A 22,778-nucleotide genomic window follows, 5' to 3' on the forward strand; every position below is an offset into this window, starting at 1 on the left:
GCAGTGAAAAGGAGCTGCAGCTCCTGCTGCAGGCAGCTCCTGCAGGAAGGAGCTCAGAGCTGTCAGGTAGCATTACTTGGCAGCTAAATCGGATACACTATTGACTTAATTTATGATTTATTTAGAAATAATCTGCTGTTCAGTCCTGTACCTGAGAGCTGAGATTGCCTGGGGCTTGCAGGGTAGGGGGAAGGGGATGTGTGAGATTGGATGATGTATTGCTGTCTAATGGGATGTGATCATATACTAGGAAGAAGCTGAAGGAAAATTTGGTGTCAGGATGATATTGCACTTCAAAAGCCTCCTTTTGGTATCAGCACAGTCCTGTAAATTACTGCAATTCTTAGGCTCAGTAGAACTTTTTCTACAGATTTTTAGGTATGTTGAAAATAGTTTTTAGTCTGGATTTAATAATTCCCCTGAAATTATTGAAGAGTAACCCTAATCCACAAAACTCAGAATGTAATATGAACTACTACAGTCTTGCTGCTCAAAGTGAACAGAATGTAGTCAAAGGTAATGCAAGAAGGAAATCTAGATTTTAAAACTAGTTGTCTTGTGAATCATAGAGGGGTTTTTTAAAAGAAGTTGAATTATGAATCATCTTTAATTGCTGAGAAATCTATGGCAGAAAATAACCTGATATTTTGAGATATAAAAGAGTATCAGCATTCTTATACCCTGCAAAGTCCCTGGCACCTTCATGGACTTGTTTCTGTGTGGTACATGATGAAATTCCACTTGTCTGAATCATTTGAGTAAGATTTTACAGAAAAGGTTTTATCCTTCTCAGTTTTAAGTCCACTTAGAGTGACCAAATGTTTAAACAGAGGCAAGCTGAATGAATGTGCTCTTTGATAAAAGATAACAAAGCCCGTAACTGAGAAGCTTTGCTGCTCTCTGGGCAAGCATGGTTGGTTTAACTTGGTACATGTTTATGAATCCCCAAACTAACTGTACTTGAGTCATGCCAAATAAATAAAACTTAGCATCTCAGGAGCCCAGCATTTGTTTCAAGAGGCTGGCATGCATTTTCTTTATATGATCCCAGGAGTAGCTTGCTTAACCTTTTAATTGGCAAGAAGAAAACTCACTTCATGGCCTGAGCCACAGTCATCTCTGAATAATGTAAACAGCGATGACCTGAACTTGATCTTTTTAGACAAGGGACTCACTTTTCTTGGTAGCTGTATTATACAGACAAGCTAATGCTCTGGGGTCAGCAAGGGGCTTTTGTACATCCAAGCACAATAAAGCTAGAAAGTGTTTCCTGCTGTTTAGCTAATTAATGCAGGGTACCACTCTGTAGGAGTCGGCAGTGGCTTTGCTGCCTGTCATTGCTATTGTACTGCCTGGAGAGGGATACAGAGCAAGGCATGTGGTGAGGGAATGAAGTTAACTACAGATTCATTCACTGGGAAGAGAAAAGATGAGATGCTGGAATAGTCAAAACAAATTTCTCAGAGTTGTAAATAAATATATGTAAAAAATGATAATACTCTGGATGTGATGGGATGGGATGTGATGGGATGGGATGTGATGTGATGGGATGGGATGTGATCTGATGTGATGTGATGTGATGTGATGCTGCCAGACCAGAATTATGTATCCTTAAACTGCTCTTCTCCTGGCATAGGAAAGCACATCTGAATTGACAGCTTTTTCCTATTAGACTTTTCCTTTAAAACACGTTTTGTGATGTCCTGAAGAAAAAGGAATTGCATTTGAGGTTTTAAAAGCATGTATAAGTTTGTCACATCTCATTGTTTAGAGTGAAAATCTACTGCAAAGCCATGAGTTGTGTTTAAGTGGTTACTGTAGCAAAATACACAAAGGCATTCAGAGTCTGCTGTGTTCTTGTATTCTGGTCAGGTACAGGCACATTGTAAAGAGTAAATTTAAGGTGTCATAGAGAACAGCATGTGTTGCATACTTGAGCAGAAAGGGAGCTAAATCAACTTAGTTGCTAGAACCTAGCTGGCTACATGCTGCCTGTAGCTGCCTGCTTTCTCAGCAAGTTTTTAAGTGGATTATTAACTAAGTATAAGGCTGTTTGCAGCATCTTAAATTTGACCGACATGTGATTGTGGAGGGGGGGAGGGTAGGAGAAAAGGGTGGTTGCTTTCAGACAAAAGCTCCTCATAGATGAATGTCTCCTAAACAATATCTTGTACTCTTGCTGCAGATTAAAAAGAAAGAAAACAATGGCATATGGGCTTCATGCACAGTCAATAACTCTTTTGGTTGTTTTTTTCCAGAACTGCTTAATAAAACATGATGAGAATGGATACTCAGCAATAGTGGGAGACTTTGGTTTGGCAGAGAAAATTCCTGATCACAGGTACGTGAAGTAATGAAAATACAGTGCAGTTGCAGGTCAAAAGCTCTAATGAGCCAGATCCCTGAGGCTACTATTGCACTCTGATATGAAATTTGCAACAAATAATGTCAGTCTTTAGTCTAGAACTGCAGGCTGGGTGACCAAAATGTTCAAGTCTGAATTACTATCCATTTTGATAGATTTAGTAGTGACGTTTATTCTTCCAAAGGCTCCAGTGAGTAGGGAATTTGCTCAAGCTTCTCAGGGTTTGGGTTTTTTTAACAAATAAAACCCCAAACAAAGAAACCTAAACCCCAAAACACCACAACAAAACAAACACAAAAACACTGTTCAGCATCCTGCATTGGGATAACTTTGTAACAAGTGTCCTCTATTGATTCCAAGCGTCTTTAACTACCTTCATTCCATTTCATAACCATTATTCGGTGGAATTCCAGTATGACACTCTTTAACCTCTGGGTTAGTTGTGAAGATCCAGGTTTATAACAAAGAGATATTAAAACGACTGCCTATCGGTAGCTCAGCAATTTGCTGTCCCTAGAATGAAATGATAATCTTAACTCATTTGAGGAATGCACAGGTGACTGTCACAAGCTATTGTCACAGTAGAAATAGTCCTTTTGTCATCCCTCTATCAGGGAGATGAAGGACAAAGGTTTCATTATTCCCTCTGTATATTGACTTGTGTATTTCAGAGTATTCTGACTGTGAAATGTGCTGTCAGATTTTTTCTAGTGTCTTCTTCTATGTAAAATGAATAAACCTCAAAACTATTGAGGAGCTGTGACCTTAAAATAAAATAGTTTGTTTTGTTTTTTTTTAAGTAGCCAGGCATTTAAGAACTAGAAATAAAAAAGTAATTGACTGAAGCTTTATTTTTCTTCCACTTTCTCCTCTTGCTGTTGATTGTTTCAATGACTCCAGTAAGAAACCACTGTAAAATACAGTATGATATGGAGCCCACTTGTGTTGCCTTCCCTTTGGAGAAAGTTTCTTCAGATACTTGGAGTTAATTAAAATTTAGTAGCAATGCCTGACCATTTCATTTTAATGGTTCCTCTCTCTCCCCTCACCACCCTCCTCCCTTTCCCCACATCTATCCCATATCTATATAGTGAGAAGTTACCAGTGGTGGGTTCACCCTTTTGGATGGCACCAGAAGTTCTCAGAGATGAACCTTACAATGAAAAGGTAGGTACATGATAGAAATGGACTTTAATTGTGAGCTGTTTCTCTTCAATAGCTGTATACAACATTTTGTGTTTCCATAATACTAAAATGATTGTTATTTTCATTTGTGACATTTCTGTACTGAGTAGGTCGTTCAGACTAAGGGAGAGCATGAGTTGAACAGCTAGTATTTTAAATCCATGGTGTAGATTCTTGTATGGGAATAGAATTACCTTTATCATAATTCACTGTTATAATGTTTCCATTCTGAAACATCCCATGTGCAGAAATATGGTATTGGCTTGTTGGTTTAACACAACTGAATTTCATGAAGTTTCATGAGCAATGTACTGAGCTGGCTTCCCTGGTCATACATTAGTGAAATCTGGGTAGAAGGAAAAGGTTTGTATGCAAACTTGTACAATGAGATTAATGGAAAAATAAAAACCAGTCAGCATTTCTCAAGGTAAGATACTTGGGTAAAAATGTTCTCCAAAGAGATTTCTAAGTTTTCCTGTTTGTGGCACTGGGGATTGTTTCTTTCAGAGGAGAATCAGATCACACTGGGTTTTAGAAACAGTGTTTTCAATGAAGCTCTTCCTTACACCGGATTTTCTCTCCTGTGTGTGGCATCATCTACTTCAGCCCTGCCAGCAGAGCTTTTCTGTGATAAAGAACACATCCCTGTACCTTTTATAGCTAGCAGTCAATACTCTGTTTAATTGGTAGTACTTTTAACTTGCAGAAAAGCAGTAGCTACCTCAGTAATGAATGTAAGAGTTCCAGTTGACCTAAATTAATAATAAAGTGCCCAAATCTATGGTGCCACATTCTTCACTAGCCCTAGGGCATCGAGGATGAAAGAGGAAGCAGGTCTCATACCTCACCGGCATGGAAGATGACATAGAAGCCTGCCTGGTATGGAAGGGATGAGGGATGCCAGGTTCTGCTCTTGTAGACTTGTATTCTGTGTTTTCCTGAATTTTACTGCATGATAGATTCAAGTGGGTGAAATTCTGAGGAACTGTGCAGTGCTGGGGTAGCCAGATAAATGATTACTAAAGGCCATGGAAATCCAATGGAAACTGATGCAGGTATGTTACTGGGTATCTCAAGCTTTGGGACACTGTTGTCTTCAGAGGTAGTGAACTGTGAGATGAGGAAAAGGTAATTTTTCTTAGAAACAGCATGAATGTTGTGGATAAACTGTGATCATGTGTAGGCTAAACCTGTCTTTTTAACACAGTGATAAATAGGCCTGTCACGTTTTGGCTGTATTTTTAATTTCTCCCATCTGTAAGTCATCAAATGCCACTTCACCTTTCTTTTCACAAGGGAAAACTTTTTTACACTGCTGAATGAAGAGTTGGTTTAGTGATGGGTGTTTTTTTATTCATGACAGAGTTCCAAAGCTATCATTGTTATTTGTGCAACAAGAATGTTTTACTATGAGCATGTGTTTGTTCACATGGAAAATGTCAGCTATAACACAGCTGCATAGTGTTGCAAGGCTGTGGTGTTGGTTGGGTTGTTTCACGATAACCATTTGGGGTAAGGAGAAACTCAGTGGCAGATAAGAACACTGAGTATTCATAGGTGAACCATGGGGCTCTTTCTTTTTGTGTGTCTCAGGCGGATGTGTTCTCCTACGGTATAATTCTGTGTGAGATTATAGCAAGAATACAGGCGGATCCAGACTATCTCCCTCGCACAGAGGTAAGTGGTTATGTTTATTACATTGGTGGGAGGTGGCTCAGCATGCCATGATAATGGCTGCCCTTTAGAACTTCTGGCACTGCTGCCAAAGATAGCATGAATAGGTGTTACATTGAAAACAGCCTGTAAAAGGCTTTTGTTCTTCTGTGCTGTTTATTGTAAGAAACTCCATTGAAGACACTTTCACAGAGATTTTGTCCAGCTGCAGTCCTCATGGGAAATCCTTTCTGCCCCTATCTCGTAGAACATTGAGAGCATTGCAGTGACCTTCCTTTTGCAGACTTCTTGCCAGCTATAGAACAGAGTATTTCCCAGAATCTTAAGGGCTGGAAGATACCTCGAAAGATCATCCAGCCCAACCCCTCTGTCAGAGCAGGATCACCTAGAGTAGGTCACACAGGAACCCATCCAGGTGGGTTTTGAATGTCTCCAGAGAAGGAGACTCCACACCCCACCTGGGCAGCTTGTTCCAGTGCTCCCTCACCTGAACAGTGAAGATTTTCCTTATGTTTCTTTGGAACTTCTTATGTTCCAGCTTGTACCCGTTGCCTCTTGTCCTGGTGCAGTGCATCTACTAAGCAGTCCCTCCTTGTAAAAGGGGCAAGAGCTGTGTTAGCAGCAGCTGAAGTAAGTTCACCCTTATTTTTCAAAGACTGTGCAAAGCACTGTTTGTCTGAGCTAGAATCAACTAATCAAACAGGATTTTTCTTACTTTCTTCAGTTGCTTTTTAGTTGAGTCCCACCTGCAGGGCAGATTTTGGCCCTTTCAGGGGGGGCAAATGGCCTATCCTCTGGTCCTGAAAATTGAAAATTACTTAGGCCTTGAACTGCAGTAGATAAGAGATGCTTTTGTTTCTCTGCCCTTCAGATTTTTTAGAAGTGCATTTAAGGAACTGAATAACTTATATTATCACCTACCATCCACTGAAAAATGAAGCACTTTAACTGATAACTCTTTATCACAGTAAAGCCTCTGGTTTTGTAGCAGGCTGTTAATTTACACTGTGAAAATCACCATGGTGAAATATCACAGTATAAGATATTACTTCCAGATCCACATGGGCAACATTTCAAGTGCAGTGGATTGCATATAAGTCCAAGGAGAAGAATGGGCTTTAAAGTCAGCTCATTCTCTTACAGGTATCTTGTATCAAGGGATCCCAATTGGGAATGCTGCAGTTTTCTCAAAATCCTCTGTATGTGGCTGCTGAGAGATGTTACTCGTGGTTATTCCTGATAACTTTCAAGTAGGGACCCCCTGAAAAGAAGATGCTTTGGGCCAGATAACAGTTCTCATTTATATCTCTATGCTGTGCTTTTTATACAGAATTTTGGATTAGATTATGATGCCTTCCAGCACATGGTGGGAGACTGTCCCCCTGACTTCCTCCAGCTGGCCTTCAACTGCTGTAATGTGAGTATCTTCTTTGAAGGGGAGTGGCCTAAACTAGAGTTCTCTAAATCCATCTGGCTTTTGAAGATAGAGCTTAAAGCATTTACAGAAGAGACTTCAGAGCCTACCTATAAAAACAGTGTACATCCAGATAACTCAGAAGTCCTTTGCAGTTTTTATAACCCTTCTCTTCTCCTTGCAAAAAGGTCTACCTCGTTTCTATGCAATTCTGTCATGCCAAACAAACAGATCTGGCACACTGAACAGCTTCTTGCAGGCTGCTCAGGCTGATCACAACTGGTTGTATGCTATTGACAGTGCCTGGCCCTCAGGCTGACAAAATCCAGCTGTTATTGTGTACAGACCTACTGAGCTGTGAAGAAACAATTCTGAGTCGTTCTCATAAACAGAAGGGACAAACAAATCAAGAGCAGGCACTAATATGCTGCCTTTTGGAAAGTGGGGTGAACCTCCATATCCCTAGCCAGTGTTACAAAAAATCCAAACTTGTACTCAAATGACTTAATGCCAGTAAGGCCGTAGGCAATGTGCTTATGGAGTGTATTTTGTGCAGGTTACTTAAACAACATTGTCATAGTGCCAGATACTTTCATGGCTCCTCAGTATGAGAATTCCAAGGAAGCAGATCTCTTTTGTGGGTTATCCAATAACATAGGTTGCTAGGACCTTTGTATAGTAACAGTGTTTCTATGAAGTATCCTGAGCTTCCAACAGATTCAGCTGAAGTTGGGAAAGTCCAGTTTGCACAACTGAAGTTGAGGCAACTTCTAAAAACATTGTTGCATAAAACTTTCCCTGGGATTCCAACCAGGCCATGCTTTAGCCAATACCAGCACTGTGTCCAAGTGAGTGTCTTTAGGAAAAGTCCTGCCTTTCCATTCTCTTTTTTTCTTGAGCTATCTCTTTACTTTGCATTAATACAAACACACATGCTCAAGGGGAGAGCAGTATAAAAGTGATGATGTGAGCAGGTGGGGTTACTGCTGCTCTTGACACAAGATAGTGTAATTTAATTCTAAAACTGTTTGTGGAACTCACTCTGGACAAGCTACTTCACTCTGATTTCATAGAAACACAGAATGGTTGGGATGGAAAGGACCTTAAAGATCATCCAGATCATGCCATGATCAGGGACACCTTCCACTAGACCAGGTTGCTCAAAGCCTTATTCAAGATGGCCTTGAACACTTCCAGGAATGTGGCATCCACAACATCTCTGGGTAACCTGTTCCAGTGCATCACCACCCTCACAGTGAACAACTTCTTCCTGATAACTAATCTAAATCTACCCTTTCTCAATCTAAAGCCATTACTCCTTGCCTTGTTGCTACATGCCTTTGGAAAAAGTCCCTCTCCCACTTTGTTAGGCCCCTGTTAGGTACTGGAAGGCTGCTGTAAGGTCTCCCTGGAGCCTTCTCTTCTTCAGGTTCTCCCAGCCTGTCTCCATAGGAGAGGTGCTCCAGCCCTGTGGATGATTCTTCACCTTAGTACAGGGAAACTTGCTTCATCAGGACAGTGCTACATCTGACTCATGTTTATGATATGTTTTGACTACATAAGCACTAAAAGGTTTGGCTCGAGGTAGGATTTGACTTTGGAAATCTCAGCTCCCTACCTGCAAGCTCCAGAAGTGGTACTGCATCCAAACACATGGACTTTTCAGCACAGGTGGAATTCAGAGTAAAGTGGCTCATGAAGAAAGGGGAAGTGACTGATCATCATTATGTTCTCATGAAAGAATGTGGGGTGTTCAGAGAGAGAAGATTTTCTCCTACTAATCATTGTCCAATGCTGCTTCCTGTGTAATAAATGTCCCTTCCCTGAATTGAAACTCAAATGATTGTCTTGTGATCAAGCCAATAATGTGCTGATTTCAGTGTGGGGTATGCTGTAGTTCACCTGTCACTTATCTAGTAGAAGTAAAAAGGTGGTGAACAGATAAGGCTTTCTTCCTGAGCATGCTGTCCTTCAGTAATAGGTGATCTGTGTGATAATTTGCTCTTCAACATGGGTGTTTATATAGTTTTTTATTATTGAATAGGTCAATAAACAGTGTAAACTGTATAGCTCAGCTGATGAGCTGAACTAATGTGCAGAGCCCTGAGGTTTTCTACAGCTAGGAAACATGTTCTAGGGCAACCTAAGAAAACCAGTAAAAGCTGATATGAGTAATGCGTTAAAATGTCTTTAATTTGCTGTTATAAACTAGGTTTGGTTTGGTTTTAAGGAAGTATATGCAAGGAAGTCTAAAACTTAAAGATTCTCAACAACTATAAGCCTACTTGTGCAACTACTTCTAAATGTAATAACGTATAATGATGCAAGAAGCTTACCAGCATGGCTGGAACTGTGGGCAACTGCTGCCCTGAAGAAGGACCTTCTGTTCCATTTGAGCAGAATCTGGACTGCTCCAGGAGGCAAATGTTACTTTGAGTCACTTTTCTGTTGCTGCTGTTGCCCTGGGTTTTACCTAGCACAAATTAAAATAGCTAGAGCGCTCTTCTTACTTGTAGCTTCCAACAGCTCCCAGGGGTTCCCAAATGAGTATGTTTGTCAGAGTACAATGTGTGTGCTTTGGTGTTGCCCCTGCCCTGTGCCTTCAGTGAAACAGGGAAAGCAGTTTTCCTACAGGGAAAACGGGGAAAAAATGTTTTCCTATGCTGGGAAATTCCAGCTGCTGCATTAGAACAATTTTCTTGCTGCTCCTGAGCTTTTCAAGTGTGATTTGCTTGTTTTTCTTACTGTGTGTATGAATTTTTAGCCCTTTACCCTGGGTTGCTAGCAGGTGTTCTGGCATTACTGATCAGAGCAGTTCTCTTCACAAAGATCCATCTTGTAGGACCTGCAAGGCAGTATTAGGGAGGTCTTTGGGGTTTGTTGTATACAAAGCACCACTGTTCCCTTTGTACTAAAGGTGAGGTCTGTCTGGACTTGTCCACTCTGAAAAAGCCTTTAGAGGGCTGGAAACAGGAATCAGGTCAAGCAGAATCACGTTTAATAATGCAGTGAAGTTAATTTTCAGCTGGTGAATTACACATTGCTAACTCCAGTAGTTAAACTTATAAGTTAAGCTTGTAACATATATACAAGGTCAATGTTCAAAATGACTAAATGCATTCTACATTGCTACTTCAATCAAAGTGCTTGCCCTCTAGTACAATTTTAGCATTGGACTTTGTTTAGAGATCCGTTTCTAACAGGGTGAATAAATAAACACAGCATGAAGACAAACTGATTGCATCTTGATGATTGGGGTGGTTGTACTTCACTTGGGCTCTCTTCATAGAGGATTTACAACTCAGTTATTAAATGTGAGGGGTGTAATAAACTAGGACAGAATAATACTTTTCCCCTTTTTTTTGCAATAACACACTTCTTCAAAGGGTCTTGAATTTCCCGAGTTCACAGAATCTTAAGGGTTGGAAGGGACCTCGAAAGATCATCTAGTCCAGCCCTCCTACCAAAGCAGGTTGTCCCTCTGCCTGGCCACTGTGTAAGTAGAATAGCATGGACAATCCCACGTGAACTCACTTGATTTGTGTGCATTCACAGATGGACCCAAAGTTGCGTCCTTCGTTTGCTGATATTGTCAAAACACTGGAGGAGATTTTAAACCGCCTGAGAAGCGATGACTCGGAGAGAGAGAGGAAGTTTTTGAACCTTGACAACAGTGAAAGAAAACCCAAAGGTAAGTGTCTGTATTGCACAAACATTGCTGCAGGCTAATAGCAAGAGGATAGAATACTTCCTGCTTTGAAGACTGAGATGTCAGCTCTATCTGATACCTGTTTACAGCTTATGAATGATTTTACTGAAAGCCTGACATTTCGTTTTGAACAGCACTATATACTTTGCACTGGAAAGTGTGCTTTGGGAAAAAAAGCTATCTGTTTCTTAAAGTGCCTCAAAAGATTCTGCCCACAAGGTTTTGAGGGGAAATTTACAGTTTGTTTGGGAATGTTGCTAATGGTGTTATGAAAATCTGTCAACCTCTGCTTTGTCTCTGCCACACTTGGTCCCTGTGGTGTATGTTACATGTAACACTTGGAAATCCCTTCAGGAGGAAGAGCAGAGAAGATGCAAGTGCCTAGAAATACTCTGAAAGACTGGGGAAAAGGTGAATCCCAGATCTTTGGAATGCTGACCTGGGAGGGCTTTCTCTAAAGCTCTCTAGTGCCACCTGGTGCAGGGAGCAAACTACAAGAGGTTCTTGCAGGCGGGAGCACGTTCTGGCGTTCTGCTTTGATGTTAGTAGACTTCTGGCACTGGAAACGTACACAATACATAGACACATCTATCTGTAACATGGATATAGATTGAAGCAAGCTCTCTATTTCAGACTTTGAGGAATGCATGCATGTGGTAGTTCTCCCACACCTGGAAAACATCTAAAAGAGGAACAAGTTAAAAAGGAACATTTTTTGTTTGGGAATATTTTTGGTTTGTATTTGTCTTTTCATTTTCCTGGCATTCCCCCTTGGCACATGTGCCAGATTTGCACCTTCTTGAAGTGTTGCATGCTGATCTTTGACTTGAATAGTCAAGGAGTGACTACAGTCTAAATGTGGTAGTATTTCAAGGGAAAAGTGGAAATCTGTATGTGCTTATTTTGGAAATGGCAATCAAAAGGAGATATCCCTTGTTTGTATCCATTCATTATTGCTCTGCCCTAGCCTTTCAGAGGCACCTTGAGAGCCACATGTTGCAAACACTCTAGAAGTTAGCATCTTTCCCTGACTAACTCCAATTTTCCCATCTGTTATAGTGATATATATGTGTGTGTGCACATGTGTGCAAATAAATACACACACATATGTAGAACTTTTACACTCCTGTTCATTATGGTCAAGCTCTCACGTATCTCTAGTTTGTGTACTGGATCACGTACTGAATGAAGACTGAGGTGGACTGATTTAAACTCTTTATGGTTTAAATCAAAAGGGGCATTTATTTTATGACTTTTCCCATCAGGTTGAAAAAAATCCCCATTCCTTTGGCAACTGTGTTGTACTTATTGTCTTTTATGTTCAATATCATCAACAGATCTTGGTCAACCTCTGTTGGAAGCCAGGATGATAAATCCAGAATATGCCAATTGTTCCTCTCCAAGACCACCCTGTGACACCCCTGCTGTGTCAGTGTACTGGCAGCAAGGAGGTTTGAAAGGGCCCTAAAACACAGGGTTTGGCTAGAAGAGGGAAAGGTTTTCTCTTTCCTACCAAATATGAACATTTTTGTATGGTTTCCTTTACTTTGTCTCTTTTCTGAAGATAATAGTCTTGACAAATTGGCATCCTCCATGATATGGGTGGCAAATTTGATCACAAAAATAGTAAAGGAGGAGTCTAGTTTCAAGTATCTGGGGAGTAAGATGGCATTAACTGAATTTGCATTTCCCCAAGTCTTCCAGATGACTTTTACTCACTCCTCAGGCTGATTAGAGTATTTCAAATGTAGTTTTTGACTGTCTTACATACAAAAGGTCCTGTGGCTGCCAAATCTCCATGTTTGAAACTAATAGTACACTGAGGAGAAGAGAATGGTGTACTTTTGTGTTTGTGCAGGAACTTCTAAGGAAAGACCAGACATGTGCTTATGGAAGAGACTTCGGAACATCCAAAATGATGGCTGTAAGGAAAAAGCTGCGTGAAGGCTCTGTGAGTGAGCAGACATGCAGGTGTATAGCTCCTATAAGCTAAGAATATGTCTCTTCTTCTACTCAGGGTCAATTGAAAAAGGACCAGGAGTAAAACGTTTGAGTTCCCTGGACGATAAGATCCCACCCAAGTCACCCCGGCAGCGTCGGAATATCTGGCTGTCGCGCAGCCAGTCGGATATCTTCTCCCGCAAGCCTTCCAGGAAGATCAACGTGCAGGACCCCTACTACACACCAAGCAAAGGCTTAGGCCGGAAAGTGAATCCCTTCAGTGCCCGGGAGGACCTCAAGGGAGGGAAGATCAAATTCTTTGACATGCCAAGCAAGTCTGTGATTTCCCTCGTGTTTGACTTGCACTCTCCAGAGGCAGGTGGAGGCCTGAAAGCCAGCCAGCCCCAGTTCCGGCAGGCCTATGGCACAGACTGGCAAGAACTGTCCCTCCTCCCAGGGAGGAGATGCAGATCCCTCCCGCTCTCTCCTGAACTGCCACACAAGGAATATGGCCTGTTCGGGGGACTGTCCTCAACTATCAGCAGGTGTGACCCGACCCAGCTAGGTGCAGAGGTTCGGCAGAAACTCCTGAGTAGCAGTAAATATGGCGTGGCAGAGATTCCTCCCTTTCAAGCCAAGCCTCACAGGCCAGGATTTCTTCCTGTGCCAGGACAAGAGGAGGATATGGATTGTTCGGATGGGCCAGTGACACAGGAGGAAAATGGGTTTTGCCCTGTTGAGAACACGTGTCGCTATCCAACGTGTCATCCACCGTTAGTGCTGGCCCAGTCTGAGCTGCTCTCTTACAAAAAGCTCCTAGTTGAGAATTCAGTGAACTCTGAGGGACGTGGCTCCTCACAGGTGTTTGCAGGTTGTCTCCTTTCTGAAGAGATGGAGGTGGAAGATGACCTACTGAAAAATACTCCACTAGAGTCCACAAAGCCTCTGTTCCGCATTAGTCCTTCCACTGAGCTGAAGAGAGAGGCAAGGCCCATCCAGGAGCAGGATGGGGACAGTCCTGCTCCCTTGTCCCAGACCTCCTCCAATAGCTCAGCAAGTGGCAGCGTGCACTCTGCCTCTCTATGAAGAGAGGGCTCAAACCGAACATGTCATTGAGGCAACAGTTGTTCCTAGTCACTTAAACCCTGTTTTTCCATAGTGCTGGGCTTCGCGTTTGAAAGAGACTCGGCAGATAGTAGAAAATGGCTGTCAAACAGCTGCAGCCAGTGTCTGGAGAGACTGATTATTTTAACTTGATTTCACACTGTGCTTATTCCTTTCCCTGATTTGCATTAGGAGGGGGAGCTAATCCAGCCAGAGTGGCCCCACAGTCCTCCCAAGAGGCAGGAGCCAGAGCAGGCACCGTGTATGACCTGGATTCCAGCATGAAGCATTTCAAGGCCTTAAGCTCCATGTTGGGTAGAAAGAGTGACCCTTATATGTTCTATCTTCCACTGACTGACCAGCTGCTCTAAACCACATTAATATTCTGCAGCAGTGCATTTGAGTCAGAGACTTTGTTTTAGAAACAGGCACAGAGATCTTCTAGAGTTAACAGTGAGTAGCCAGGAGTGCTGTCTGGTCCCAGAGCTGCTGCAAATGCTGTTGCAGCATTAAACAAGCTCTTCTTTCAAAAGCAGCAAAACCAACCCCCCTCAGGCTGGATGCAATCTGCAGGCTGAGTCACATGACAAATACTTTGCAATTGACAAGAGGAATCTGTCCCCTAGTGTTTAATTTTTCCCTGGGGGTTTGGTAATGATGTATATAACACACAAGTGCAGGATGTGGTAAATACCACTTTCTCACAGCTCTTCATGTACCTCAACCCAAATGTGGAGGAGGATTTGCCCAGGGCACAAGACCAGAGTCACATTTCAGCAATTGTCATTTCTGGGCTTCTGGAGAAACAGCCAGAGGAAACAGCAGTTGTGCTGAGCTTTTGGGGGGTGTGGGCTCTCATCTTTTGAATAGAGGAATAGACATCATGATCTGTTTCTGCAGACTGTTTAGTTCAATACAACATCTGCATCACAGCTGACTATTGCCACTAAGCTCAAAGGGTCACATTTCACCTCCCTCTCTGGTATGACCCGTCTCATTGCCATCTCTGCAGTAGTGATGGCTCCTTATTGAAAACCAGACTGTGTGTGGTAGAGGACAGGAGTCTCCTGCTCAGGGGAAGTTGCTAGCAGCGTTGCAGCCACACAAGTACTGTTGGACAGGATAGGCAGTACTCATGGAAGGCCTTTGAATTGTCAAACTGAAGGAAATTTGCTTGTCCCAAGTGATTATTTTTTCCTCTACAGCAAGAAGCTGTTGTCTTCGTTGGCTTCTCCTGTCACTGTCTAGGATAATCTCTTTCTTTCCTGTCCTTCCCTCCACCAGCAGGTACATGTGACAGCAGTGGTGTGTAGGCTTTAATGCTGTTTTCTGGAACCAGGGATCCCTGCTCTGGGATGTGATGTGTGGGACAGCTTGTTCTGTGAGGACCTTTGTGTAACATCTTGCCCTTTTTCACTATCCTTGTCCCAACAACATGGGGATTTATTTTTTTAACCTCTATTGTCATTCCTGAGATATGCATTGCACACCTGCTGAGCAAATGGTGATGTGGTGGAGTCAGTTTCATCCAGGCAGCCTGTTACACTCTCTTCCTGCTCTCCTGTAAGGATGGAGTACGTGAGCTAGCCTCCAGTGGAAGCAACGCTGTTCCTACACTTTTCCCATCTCAAAGAAAAGATGAAGGAGAAAGCCTTAGTACTTTCTTGGCTGAGATGCTTATCTTTCCAGAGGTGTAGGTAACTATTCTGTGAGCTTAATTATGACTTCCCTCTCGTGAAGTATGTGTTAACCTGAGCAGCAGTTAATCCTTTGCAGTGGCTTTGAAGAATTAAATGAGACACCGGTGCTGCTGAGTTACTTAGCACAGTCCCTGCCAGGTTAGGCACTCTGAAAGAGAAAATTAGCACTTTGAAAGAGAAAATGCCTGTGCTTACTGAGATTACTTTTGGCCTCTCTGCCTCTCGATGGTGCTGATCCTTAGAGTAGTCTGCCCTGCTCCTGTCTGCAGGGCTGGTGTCTGCAGAGTGCAGAGCAGCTCGAATGGCTGCTAGCACTGTGTGTGTGTGATTTCCCTTGAGGACAGGGAACCAGCAGAACTCGATTGCCAGCTAGTTGCCTGCCTGGTGCCTGCTTGTTTTTTCTCCTCTTTTTGGTTTTTTTTTTTCCTTCTTTGATCTTTCACACAATTGCAGCTGTTTGGGAGGGAAACCATCAGCACCAGCTCCTGTTGTCACAAGGTACATTTAGGTGTGTGACTTCAGACAAACAAGCAATAATAAGGAATAGTTTACCTGTGGCTGGGCAGGCTGCGAGGAAGCTGTCCAGCCCCCTCCAGCTGCCTGCAGCCTCTGGCAGAGCACACAGGCCTCTGGCTGCTCTATGGCTTACATTAGCTCTGGCTGTCAGCACTGACACCTTGTTGTGAAGCCTTTTGCCCTCTCTTGACACTGGTTGCAAAGCCTGGGCAGTGGGGCTTTAGGGGTACCTCTGTGGCAGCCATCCCAGTGACCTTGTCTGTTTTCATACACCGCTGTCTCTTAAAATCCTGCCCTGCATATCTCTCTTACAAAGCAGCACAGCTCAGATGTTCTCTTCTGAAGTGTCCACCAAGCAGAGCCAGCTGACTTGCACAGGGCACAGCTGTCAGCTTCTCTTAGCCTTTTGTATAGAGGTGGAGATGTCAGAAAGAGAAATACCAAGGAATAGTGTCTCAGGCTTTACGGGGGCTTGGTCTGCATGGGAAAAGAGACACGTGTATGAAACAAAGGGCCACTTAAAAATAGCCAAGTGCTTGCCAAACCCCAGGGTTTCCAAGGGTCTGGCTGCAGTTGGCACTCAATACATCTCATCCTTTTGGCTGTGTAAAGCTGCACCTAGTAACTGCTCCTGGGCTTTCTGCCTACCTGAGGGTGCTTTTCAACAGGGGGCCATTTAGACAGCTACTGATGAACATGAAAACCAGCACGTGGTCAGCAAACTCCTTGTTTTATAGTGATATGACAAAGTTTTATTGTGATTGGATTTTATCTTGATTTTTTTACTTTCTTATGGGAGCACTTCTTGCTCTTTTAAAACACTTTCTACACACTGCTAGGTTCCCTGAAGAGATCAAGGCCGTTTTTATTCCACTTCAAACCTTTCTACGTTGAATTCATTTAAATGTCTGTTATAAGCTATTTTTGTTGTGGTTGCAGGTTAATAAAATGCAACTAAGAGAATGCATGTGAATTGCTGCCCCTCAAAACCAGTGCAGACAAGGGGCTGTGGTAGACTTACACTTGCTGGAGAGGCATCGATGTATTATGTGTAACAGAATATTGGTATATTTTGCCAGTACAACTAAAGACACTTGAATAATTCCTGTTTGCACTTAATGCTGTTGTTTATATTGCATGTCACTACATTTCTATGCAAAACAAATAACCTTTTTGTTGTGGGGGAGGGGAGGAGGGGCAGCCAGATATTTGGTTAAGTATAAAGATCTTTGCGAGATGATCTATTTTCGTATTTATGAAGGAGTTTTACTGTCTTAATATTTTGCAGTCTGTAAATAGCTCGACTTGTAATTAAAGGCTTAGGAAGAAGTTTGTGGCCTGTGTATAATAGTAAGTTATCACTGCCAGAGAGAAGAAAAAAAACCCAACCAAACAAAAATCTTTGCAAAACGACTTTTCTAATGTTGTGGATATTTATGACCGTGTAAAAAAGCACCTCTTGTTTTTATGTTGATTGACCTTCTGACTTTTTTTGGGGTGATGGAGATGGTGGATGTTTCATTGGAACTGCAATAAGAAGTAACCAAAGATGAATCCAGTTAAATATTTTCTTAATTTTTTTTTTCTTGGTCAGGTTTTGTAAAACTTTCCCAACTTGCTTTCGAAATAAAAATGAAATCAAGGCCTGAGTCTTGTGATTAAAGGGGCAACTCTAGGTTAAAGAAAACCCTTATTTAAGTTGTGGATGACATGAATACCTGGCTTGATTGTATTCACTACTATTTGGTGCTGAATTTTTAACAACTGTCACCCTTACTCAGTGTTATTTCTCTCCTGCACCTTATTGGTGTTACACCATTAAATCCATGAAGTTTGAGGACTTATTTTTCCTGCTCTGCCCTGTAGGGCTCTGAAAAGTAGCAGGAGCTTGTGACCTACAGGACAAGATGGCTTTTGGGAATAGCCTGCAGGGAGCTTACCTTTGTGATTGCTCAGCTCAGGGCCTAAATGGCTTCAGCAACACAGGAAATGGTGCAGTTTGAGGACTACACCTGTCTGCAAGTCCCACTGCATCTCTCCTTACTTGGAAGTTTGCAGACCTGCTGTGGCATGGTTCTGCACACACGTAGCCTGCACTACAATTACCTGAAGCTTTCTCCTACCTTCTCCTGCAGGAGCAAAGGTCTTGTCTCTGTTTGCTGTAACCAAGATTAAGGTGAAGTACAGCTATGAAGTGGGATGGCTCTGCCAGCTGCATGTTCTGAACCAACCATGGTCAGTGTCTTGTTTTTTTCCCTTCATAACTCTTTAGAAAGAAAGGGACCACTTAGGAGAGTGAGTTACCCTACCAGCAGTGACTGAAAGCACTTGACTGAACCTTCATTAAAATGCATGCTGTGCATGAAGAGTGAGCCTGCCTTCAGCTGGAGCCTGGCAGAAGCTTCTCATCTTCCTCTAGTGACTGTTTATAGCAGTTCCTATAGAGCGGGCTATACAGGGCAACAGCTTGGAACTGTCAGCTGTGTTTCTGTAGGCAGACTTTGACCTTTTACACATGCTCCTCTTGAAAAGGTCTGTCCCACCCTAAACCAGGAGGTTAAGTGGCAGCACTACAGATAAAGGCAAGACCTGGCAGGAGACTGGAGCTCTAACACCCTAAGATGTGGGAAGCTCTGGCCTCTGTCTCCTCGTGTTATGAAACAACTACCTTTTTCCATCTTCTGCAAGAAGTGAAGCCCATGCTGAAGTAGCTGACATGGGCTCTTTCCAGAAAGGCAACACTTAGGTGGTTGTTTATTTTTTTGTGTGCAGCGCAGTAAACTGAAACTTGCAGCCCTGGGTGCAGCTGGAGAAGTGCAACTTTCCTCCCTCTTCTCCAGCCTCACCCCTGCACTCAGAGCCCAGCATACCACTCAGGAACAAGAGAAGGAACTCCAGGTGAGAGCAATTTAATGGGTCAGACGTTAAAACAAAAACAAGGGTAAGGAACTTGCTCCCTTTCTGGTCAGTTTGTGATGGAATAAAGAACTTAAAAACTTAAGGGGTAAAAAAAAGCCCAGTTCAGTGAGGAGTCCTCTCAGCTCTATCCACTGCCCCAGGCCAACTTCATCTTCTGGCTGTGAGCTTTGGATGATTTAGAAAACAAGCTCTTCGCTATGTGGAGTGGCATGGATTTCCCACTGAGGTACAGTTTATTGTGGCAGTCTGGCAGCCAAGGCTCCGTGTCTGTGGTTTTCTCTTTCTTGAGCATCCAGACATAAGCCATGATATAGCCAGTCATGAATGCATCAAAGCCAGCGCGGTGGGTGCCCCCCTGGGAAGGGGGACCAGGGCTTGCTTTCTCTGCAGCACATGCTGTTTCAGTCTCAGGGATGTCTGGATGATTGACTGAGCCCCCCTCAACAGTAACCTCTGACTTCTCCTCTGCTGGGTCACTGTCAGAGGCATTTCCCCTGGCAGAAGGGCTCAGAGCAGCTGCTACTGGGGCAACAGTTCCTTCCGTGCTCCCCAGATCCTCTTCCCGTTGTGCGCTGGTGACCTCTGCTTCCACGTCCATGGAGTTCTCCTCTGGGGGCCTGCCCTGGCTGTTGGGTGTGACCTCTGACAGCTCTGCAGCAGCTGCAGGCTCATAGCAGCTCTGTTTCTGGGGTGGCCCCTCCTCCCCATTCTGAGCTCGCTCTGTTCCTTGCCCTGAGCTTTCCTCTCCCAGCACCTCGGCAGCTGCTTCTGCGTTCTTCCGACGCTTCCAGCGGTGCTTCCGTTTCTTCCGCTTCTCCTCCCGCAACTTGTCATCCTCATCAATTATGAGGTCAATGTTATGAGACTCTGGACACTTCACCCCTTTTGGACACCACCCATAGGCCTAAGGAGAAAGAGAGAGAACTCTGTAGCCACCAGCCTCCTGGTTAAAGCAGCTTAATTACCATAACATGGGAGCAGACCTCATTATTGCCCTCTCCTGAGGCTGTGTTGGGAGCCCTGAGTCCCTCCTTTGAGGAACACGGGGAAAGGTGATGAGGGAACAGGGGAAATGCTCACTCAGTATAGAGGAAAACATTTTCACAAGGAGCAGTCAAGCACTGGAACTGCAGCCTGGAGGAGTTTTGTAATCTGTCTTTCAAGCAATACTCTGAGCAACACCGAGATGGTGGTTGGATAAGAAACTTCCAGAGACTTCCTCAACCTCTGCTGTTCTGCAACACTCGACAGAGCTTTTCTCTCTGAAGCATCTGAAACCAGTCACCATCTGATCAGATGGGCTCTTTGTTTACTGCTGTAGCAGCACCAGGACTCAAGATGCTGTGGATCACACTGCAACAGTGCCAGAAGCTGCACACAGGTAACACTGTTGTTATATCTCATCAAGATGTGGGGGAGGGCAGAGGTGGCATTTGTTGCTCAGAGAACAAGCCAAACTGATTTAGAACTGGACAAGTTCCTGTGTGACCTACTCTAGATGGTCCTGCTCTGGCGGGGCCATTGGACCGGATCATCTTTTGAGGTCCCTTCCAGCCCTTGAGATTCTGTAACTTACAGCTGTCCCAGGACACCACTGAGTACTGTAACTCAAACCATCCCCCTATTTAAGGCCATATCTTTGTCATGACAGAGCCTCTGGAATTAAGTGTCCCCAAACAGAGCACGCTATTGCCTTTTGCATCACGGAGCCACCTCAAGTCTGAAAGTCCTTGTACTGTGAGGCAAGCAAGAGGAAGTACCCAGGTGCTTTCCTGCCACTTCCTGCTCTGGCCACACGTGGCTTTGTCCATGGAGCCAGGGAGGAAGCAGAGATTGGTGGTACTCACCGAGAACTTTTCACAGACAGGCACCTTATTTGCCCCTCCCAGGCTGTGGCTTTCCTCCTCCAGAGTGCAGTGGCGATAGTCGATGTAGCGGGACACGTTGGCAGGGTAGCTGCAGAACTCGATGCTGAGGTGCTGGCTGCTGGAGTCCTTCAGCTTGCAGTTATCTCGTTTGCTGCAGCAAAAAATATGCAGTTACTGCAGTGAACTCACTGCAGCTACCAATGTGGGGAGCTGCTGCAAACATACTGCTCTCCACCAACTCTCAACTCCACTGGTTTCCTACTCTTGAGCTCCACCTTGACAGCTCACTGGAAAGAAACTCAGTCCCAGGAGAACAGCTTTAGTAATTAGAAGCTTCCATGATGATTGAAAGGTTGTATTCCCTTATGCTGACACATAGGCAGGGACAACAGTGGCTCTGGTGAAGTTATGGGAGAAGGGGACATTGATTTTAAGCATTAAGAGCAGTAAGATGTGTTTGTCTTCAGAATGTTGACAGACAAAGCAAAAATGCTCCAAAAAGAGGTATCCCACAGAGCACCCAGCAGCCATCACCCAGACACATCCAACCTGGGCAAGGTAGACAATGGGGAAACGTTTTCCATTCCATTAAATGGTTTGTCCCAAGAGCTGGCCAGCAAATCAGTCTGCATCAAGGAGCTGTGTGGACAGTCTCCTGCTGGCACCAGTCTTTAAGTCCCTTGGGCAGCTGCCCACTGAACAGATGAGGTGTGTTACATGCCCTCAGCCCCCACCTTACAAATGGGAAAAGCACGGGGCAGAGCCACCGGAAAAACACCTTTCTTCAGTCCCTGGGGTAACACAAAGACCCAGCCCCTTTTGCCTGGAAAACCAACCACACCACTTGACATTCCCTTTGCCTTTCCCCTCATAAGCCTTCAGCAGCAGCATGCCCCTCACCACTTCTTGTAGGCGTACTCCAGGTAGGACGCTACGAAGCGAGTCTCAAACTCTGAGGCGTATTTGGTGTCGTATATTCCAGCCGGGAACATCTCTGAGACGTCGGCGGTGAAGGTGCCGAGGCTGTCGGGGAGGTGAGCGTAGAAGCACTGGTACAGGAACACCAGGTCGATGAGGCCGTTGTGCAGAACCAGCGGCTTCCTCGCTCGGATCAGCTCCAGGAAGAAGGTGCGAACGCTCTGGCTCTGGTTCTCGTTGCCCTGCAGGAAGGGAGAGGGGGTAAGGAGCCTTAGGGACTTGACCTGCCCTCATCCTGGAGGTCCTCGAGGCCTGCAGCAGCAGAGTACTGCCTCCAGCTAGGACTTGCTTCGACCAAATAGAGACCCAGAGACTTGGAATCCAGCTACAAGGCTAGATATAAAGGGGGAGGGAGGGGAAAGGGATAAATCTGCACCAAGCCCCCAGCACTGAGCCCATCTTCATGCAGCAGCTGTGTGAGGGAGAGGCTGGGGTGGGGGGTAAGCCAGCAACCTCCCCAGCAGCCTTCAGCCAGTGCAGCTCGCTCTGCTCCACAAGAGTCCTTCTGTACCTTATCATTGCCTTTGTGGTAAGGGATCCCCCGGGAGTACTGCTTGTTGAAGTCAAAGCCGTGCTGCACCAGGAACTGCACCGACTGGGGCTCCACGATATAATCCTCCATGCAGAGCAGCGTCAGGTTGTAGATCTGGCACAGGTACGTGTGCTGGGGCTGCAGAGCGAAGCAGGGGTGGCTGGCACGGGAGCTGCGTAAAAGGCCGGGGCCAGCCCCGGGGAGGAGCAGGGAACGAGCGCAGCCCGCCGCTCCCCGGCCCCTGCACGTACCTTCTCCGGGAGCTGCCTGAAACACGCGACGCCAAGGGACAGCACGGAGCGGGTCCTGGCCGCGCTGCAGACGGCTTTGTACCGCTCTTCGATGCACCTGGGCGGCGGGAGAGAGCTGACGGCCCCGGTCCCTCGCACCGGCCGCCCCGGGGCAGAGGCGGCACCGGCGGGACGCGCTCGGAGCCGCCGCGGCCGGCAAGCGCGGAGGAAGGAGCCGCCGTCCCCCACCCCCGGGCCCGCCCGCGGCACTCACGGGTTAAGCAGCGACTTCCTGGCGCCGAGGCCGCTCAGCTCCTGCGGGGAGACACCGTCAGGGCCCCGCGCCGCCTCCGCGCCCGGCCCCGCGCCCGGCCCGCGCCGCCTCACCGTGTCCACGGCCACGAAGGTGGCGGAGCGCAGCGCCAGCACCATGGACGGCCACAGCTCGCGGAAGTTGTCGCTCTGCACGTCCACCACCGGCACCCGCCACCGCGCCATGGCCGCGCCGCCGCCGGGGCCTCGGCCCGCCGCCCGCCTGCCGCCCGCCTGCCGCCCGCCTGCCCGCCGAGCGCGGCGCCCGCGCCTCGTGCTGCCTGCCCGCGCGGGGCCCCGGCTCCGGGCAGCCGACAGCGCGCCTTGTTTT

At 45.3% G+C, this 22,778-nt stretch overlaps 2 protein-coding genes across 4 annotated transcripts in view; one reads left to right on the forward strand and one right to left on the reverse strand.

Moving 5' to 3' along the window:
- Window positions 1-17,250, forward strand: part of TESK2 (testis associated actin remodelling kinase 2) — an 80,566-nt gene extending 63,316 nt beyond the window's left edge. For both annotated transcript variants that reach the window (XM_062004012.1, XM_062004013.1), the window contains 6 exons: window positions 2,259-2,341; window positions 3,457-3,532; window positions 5,144-5,227; window positions 6,555-6,641; window positions 10,194-10,329; window positions 12,365-17,250. In XM_062004012.1, the coding sequence (XP_061859996.1) occupies window positions 2,259-2,341; window positions 3,457-3,532; window positions 5,144-5,227; window positions 6,555-6,641; window positions 10,194-10,329; window positions 12,365-13,374 (1,476 nt within the window). In that variant the 3' untranslated portion in view covers window positions 13,375-17,250. The remainder of the gene's footprint in view (window positions 1-2,258; window positions 2,342-3,456; window positions 3,533-5,143; window positions 5,228-6,554; window positions 6,642-10,193; window positions 10,330-12,364) is intronic.
- Window positions 17,251-18,508: 1,258 nt separating this feature from the next.
- On the reverse strand, window positions 18,509-22,656 carry TOE1 (target of EGR1, exonuclease). 2 transcript variants are annotated; one of them, XM_062003631.1, is made up of 7 exons: window positions 22,523-22,656; window positions 22,410-22,450; window positions 22,157-22,253; window positions 21,885-22,043; window positions 21,296-21,555; window positions 20,375-20,546; window positions 18,509-19,431 (listed from the first exon to the last, which is right to left on the reverse strand). In XM_062003631.1, exons 1-7 carry the CDS (start codon window positions 22,631-22,633, stop codon window positions 18,652-18,654), a joined length of 1,620 nt encoding a protein of 539 aa, XP_061859615.1. In that variant the 5' UTR covers window positions 22,634-22,656; the 3' UTR covers window positions 18,509-18,651. The 2 variants fall into 2 exon arrangements, with proteins under 2 accessions (XP_061859615.1, XP_061859613.1); XM_062003629.1 differs by having other exon boundaries at window positions 22,410-22,656.
- Between the last annotated feature and the right edge of the window lie 122 nt (window positions 22,657-22,778).

Source organism: Colius striatus, chromosome 10, assembly GCF_028858725.1.
Source record: "Colius striatus isolate bColStr4 chromosome 10, bColStr4.1.hap1, whole genome shotgun sequence".
Classification (NCBI taxonomy): domain Eukaryota; kingdom Metazoa; phylum Chordata; class Aves; order Coliiformes; family Coliidae; genus Colius; species Colius striatus.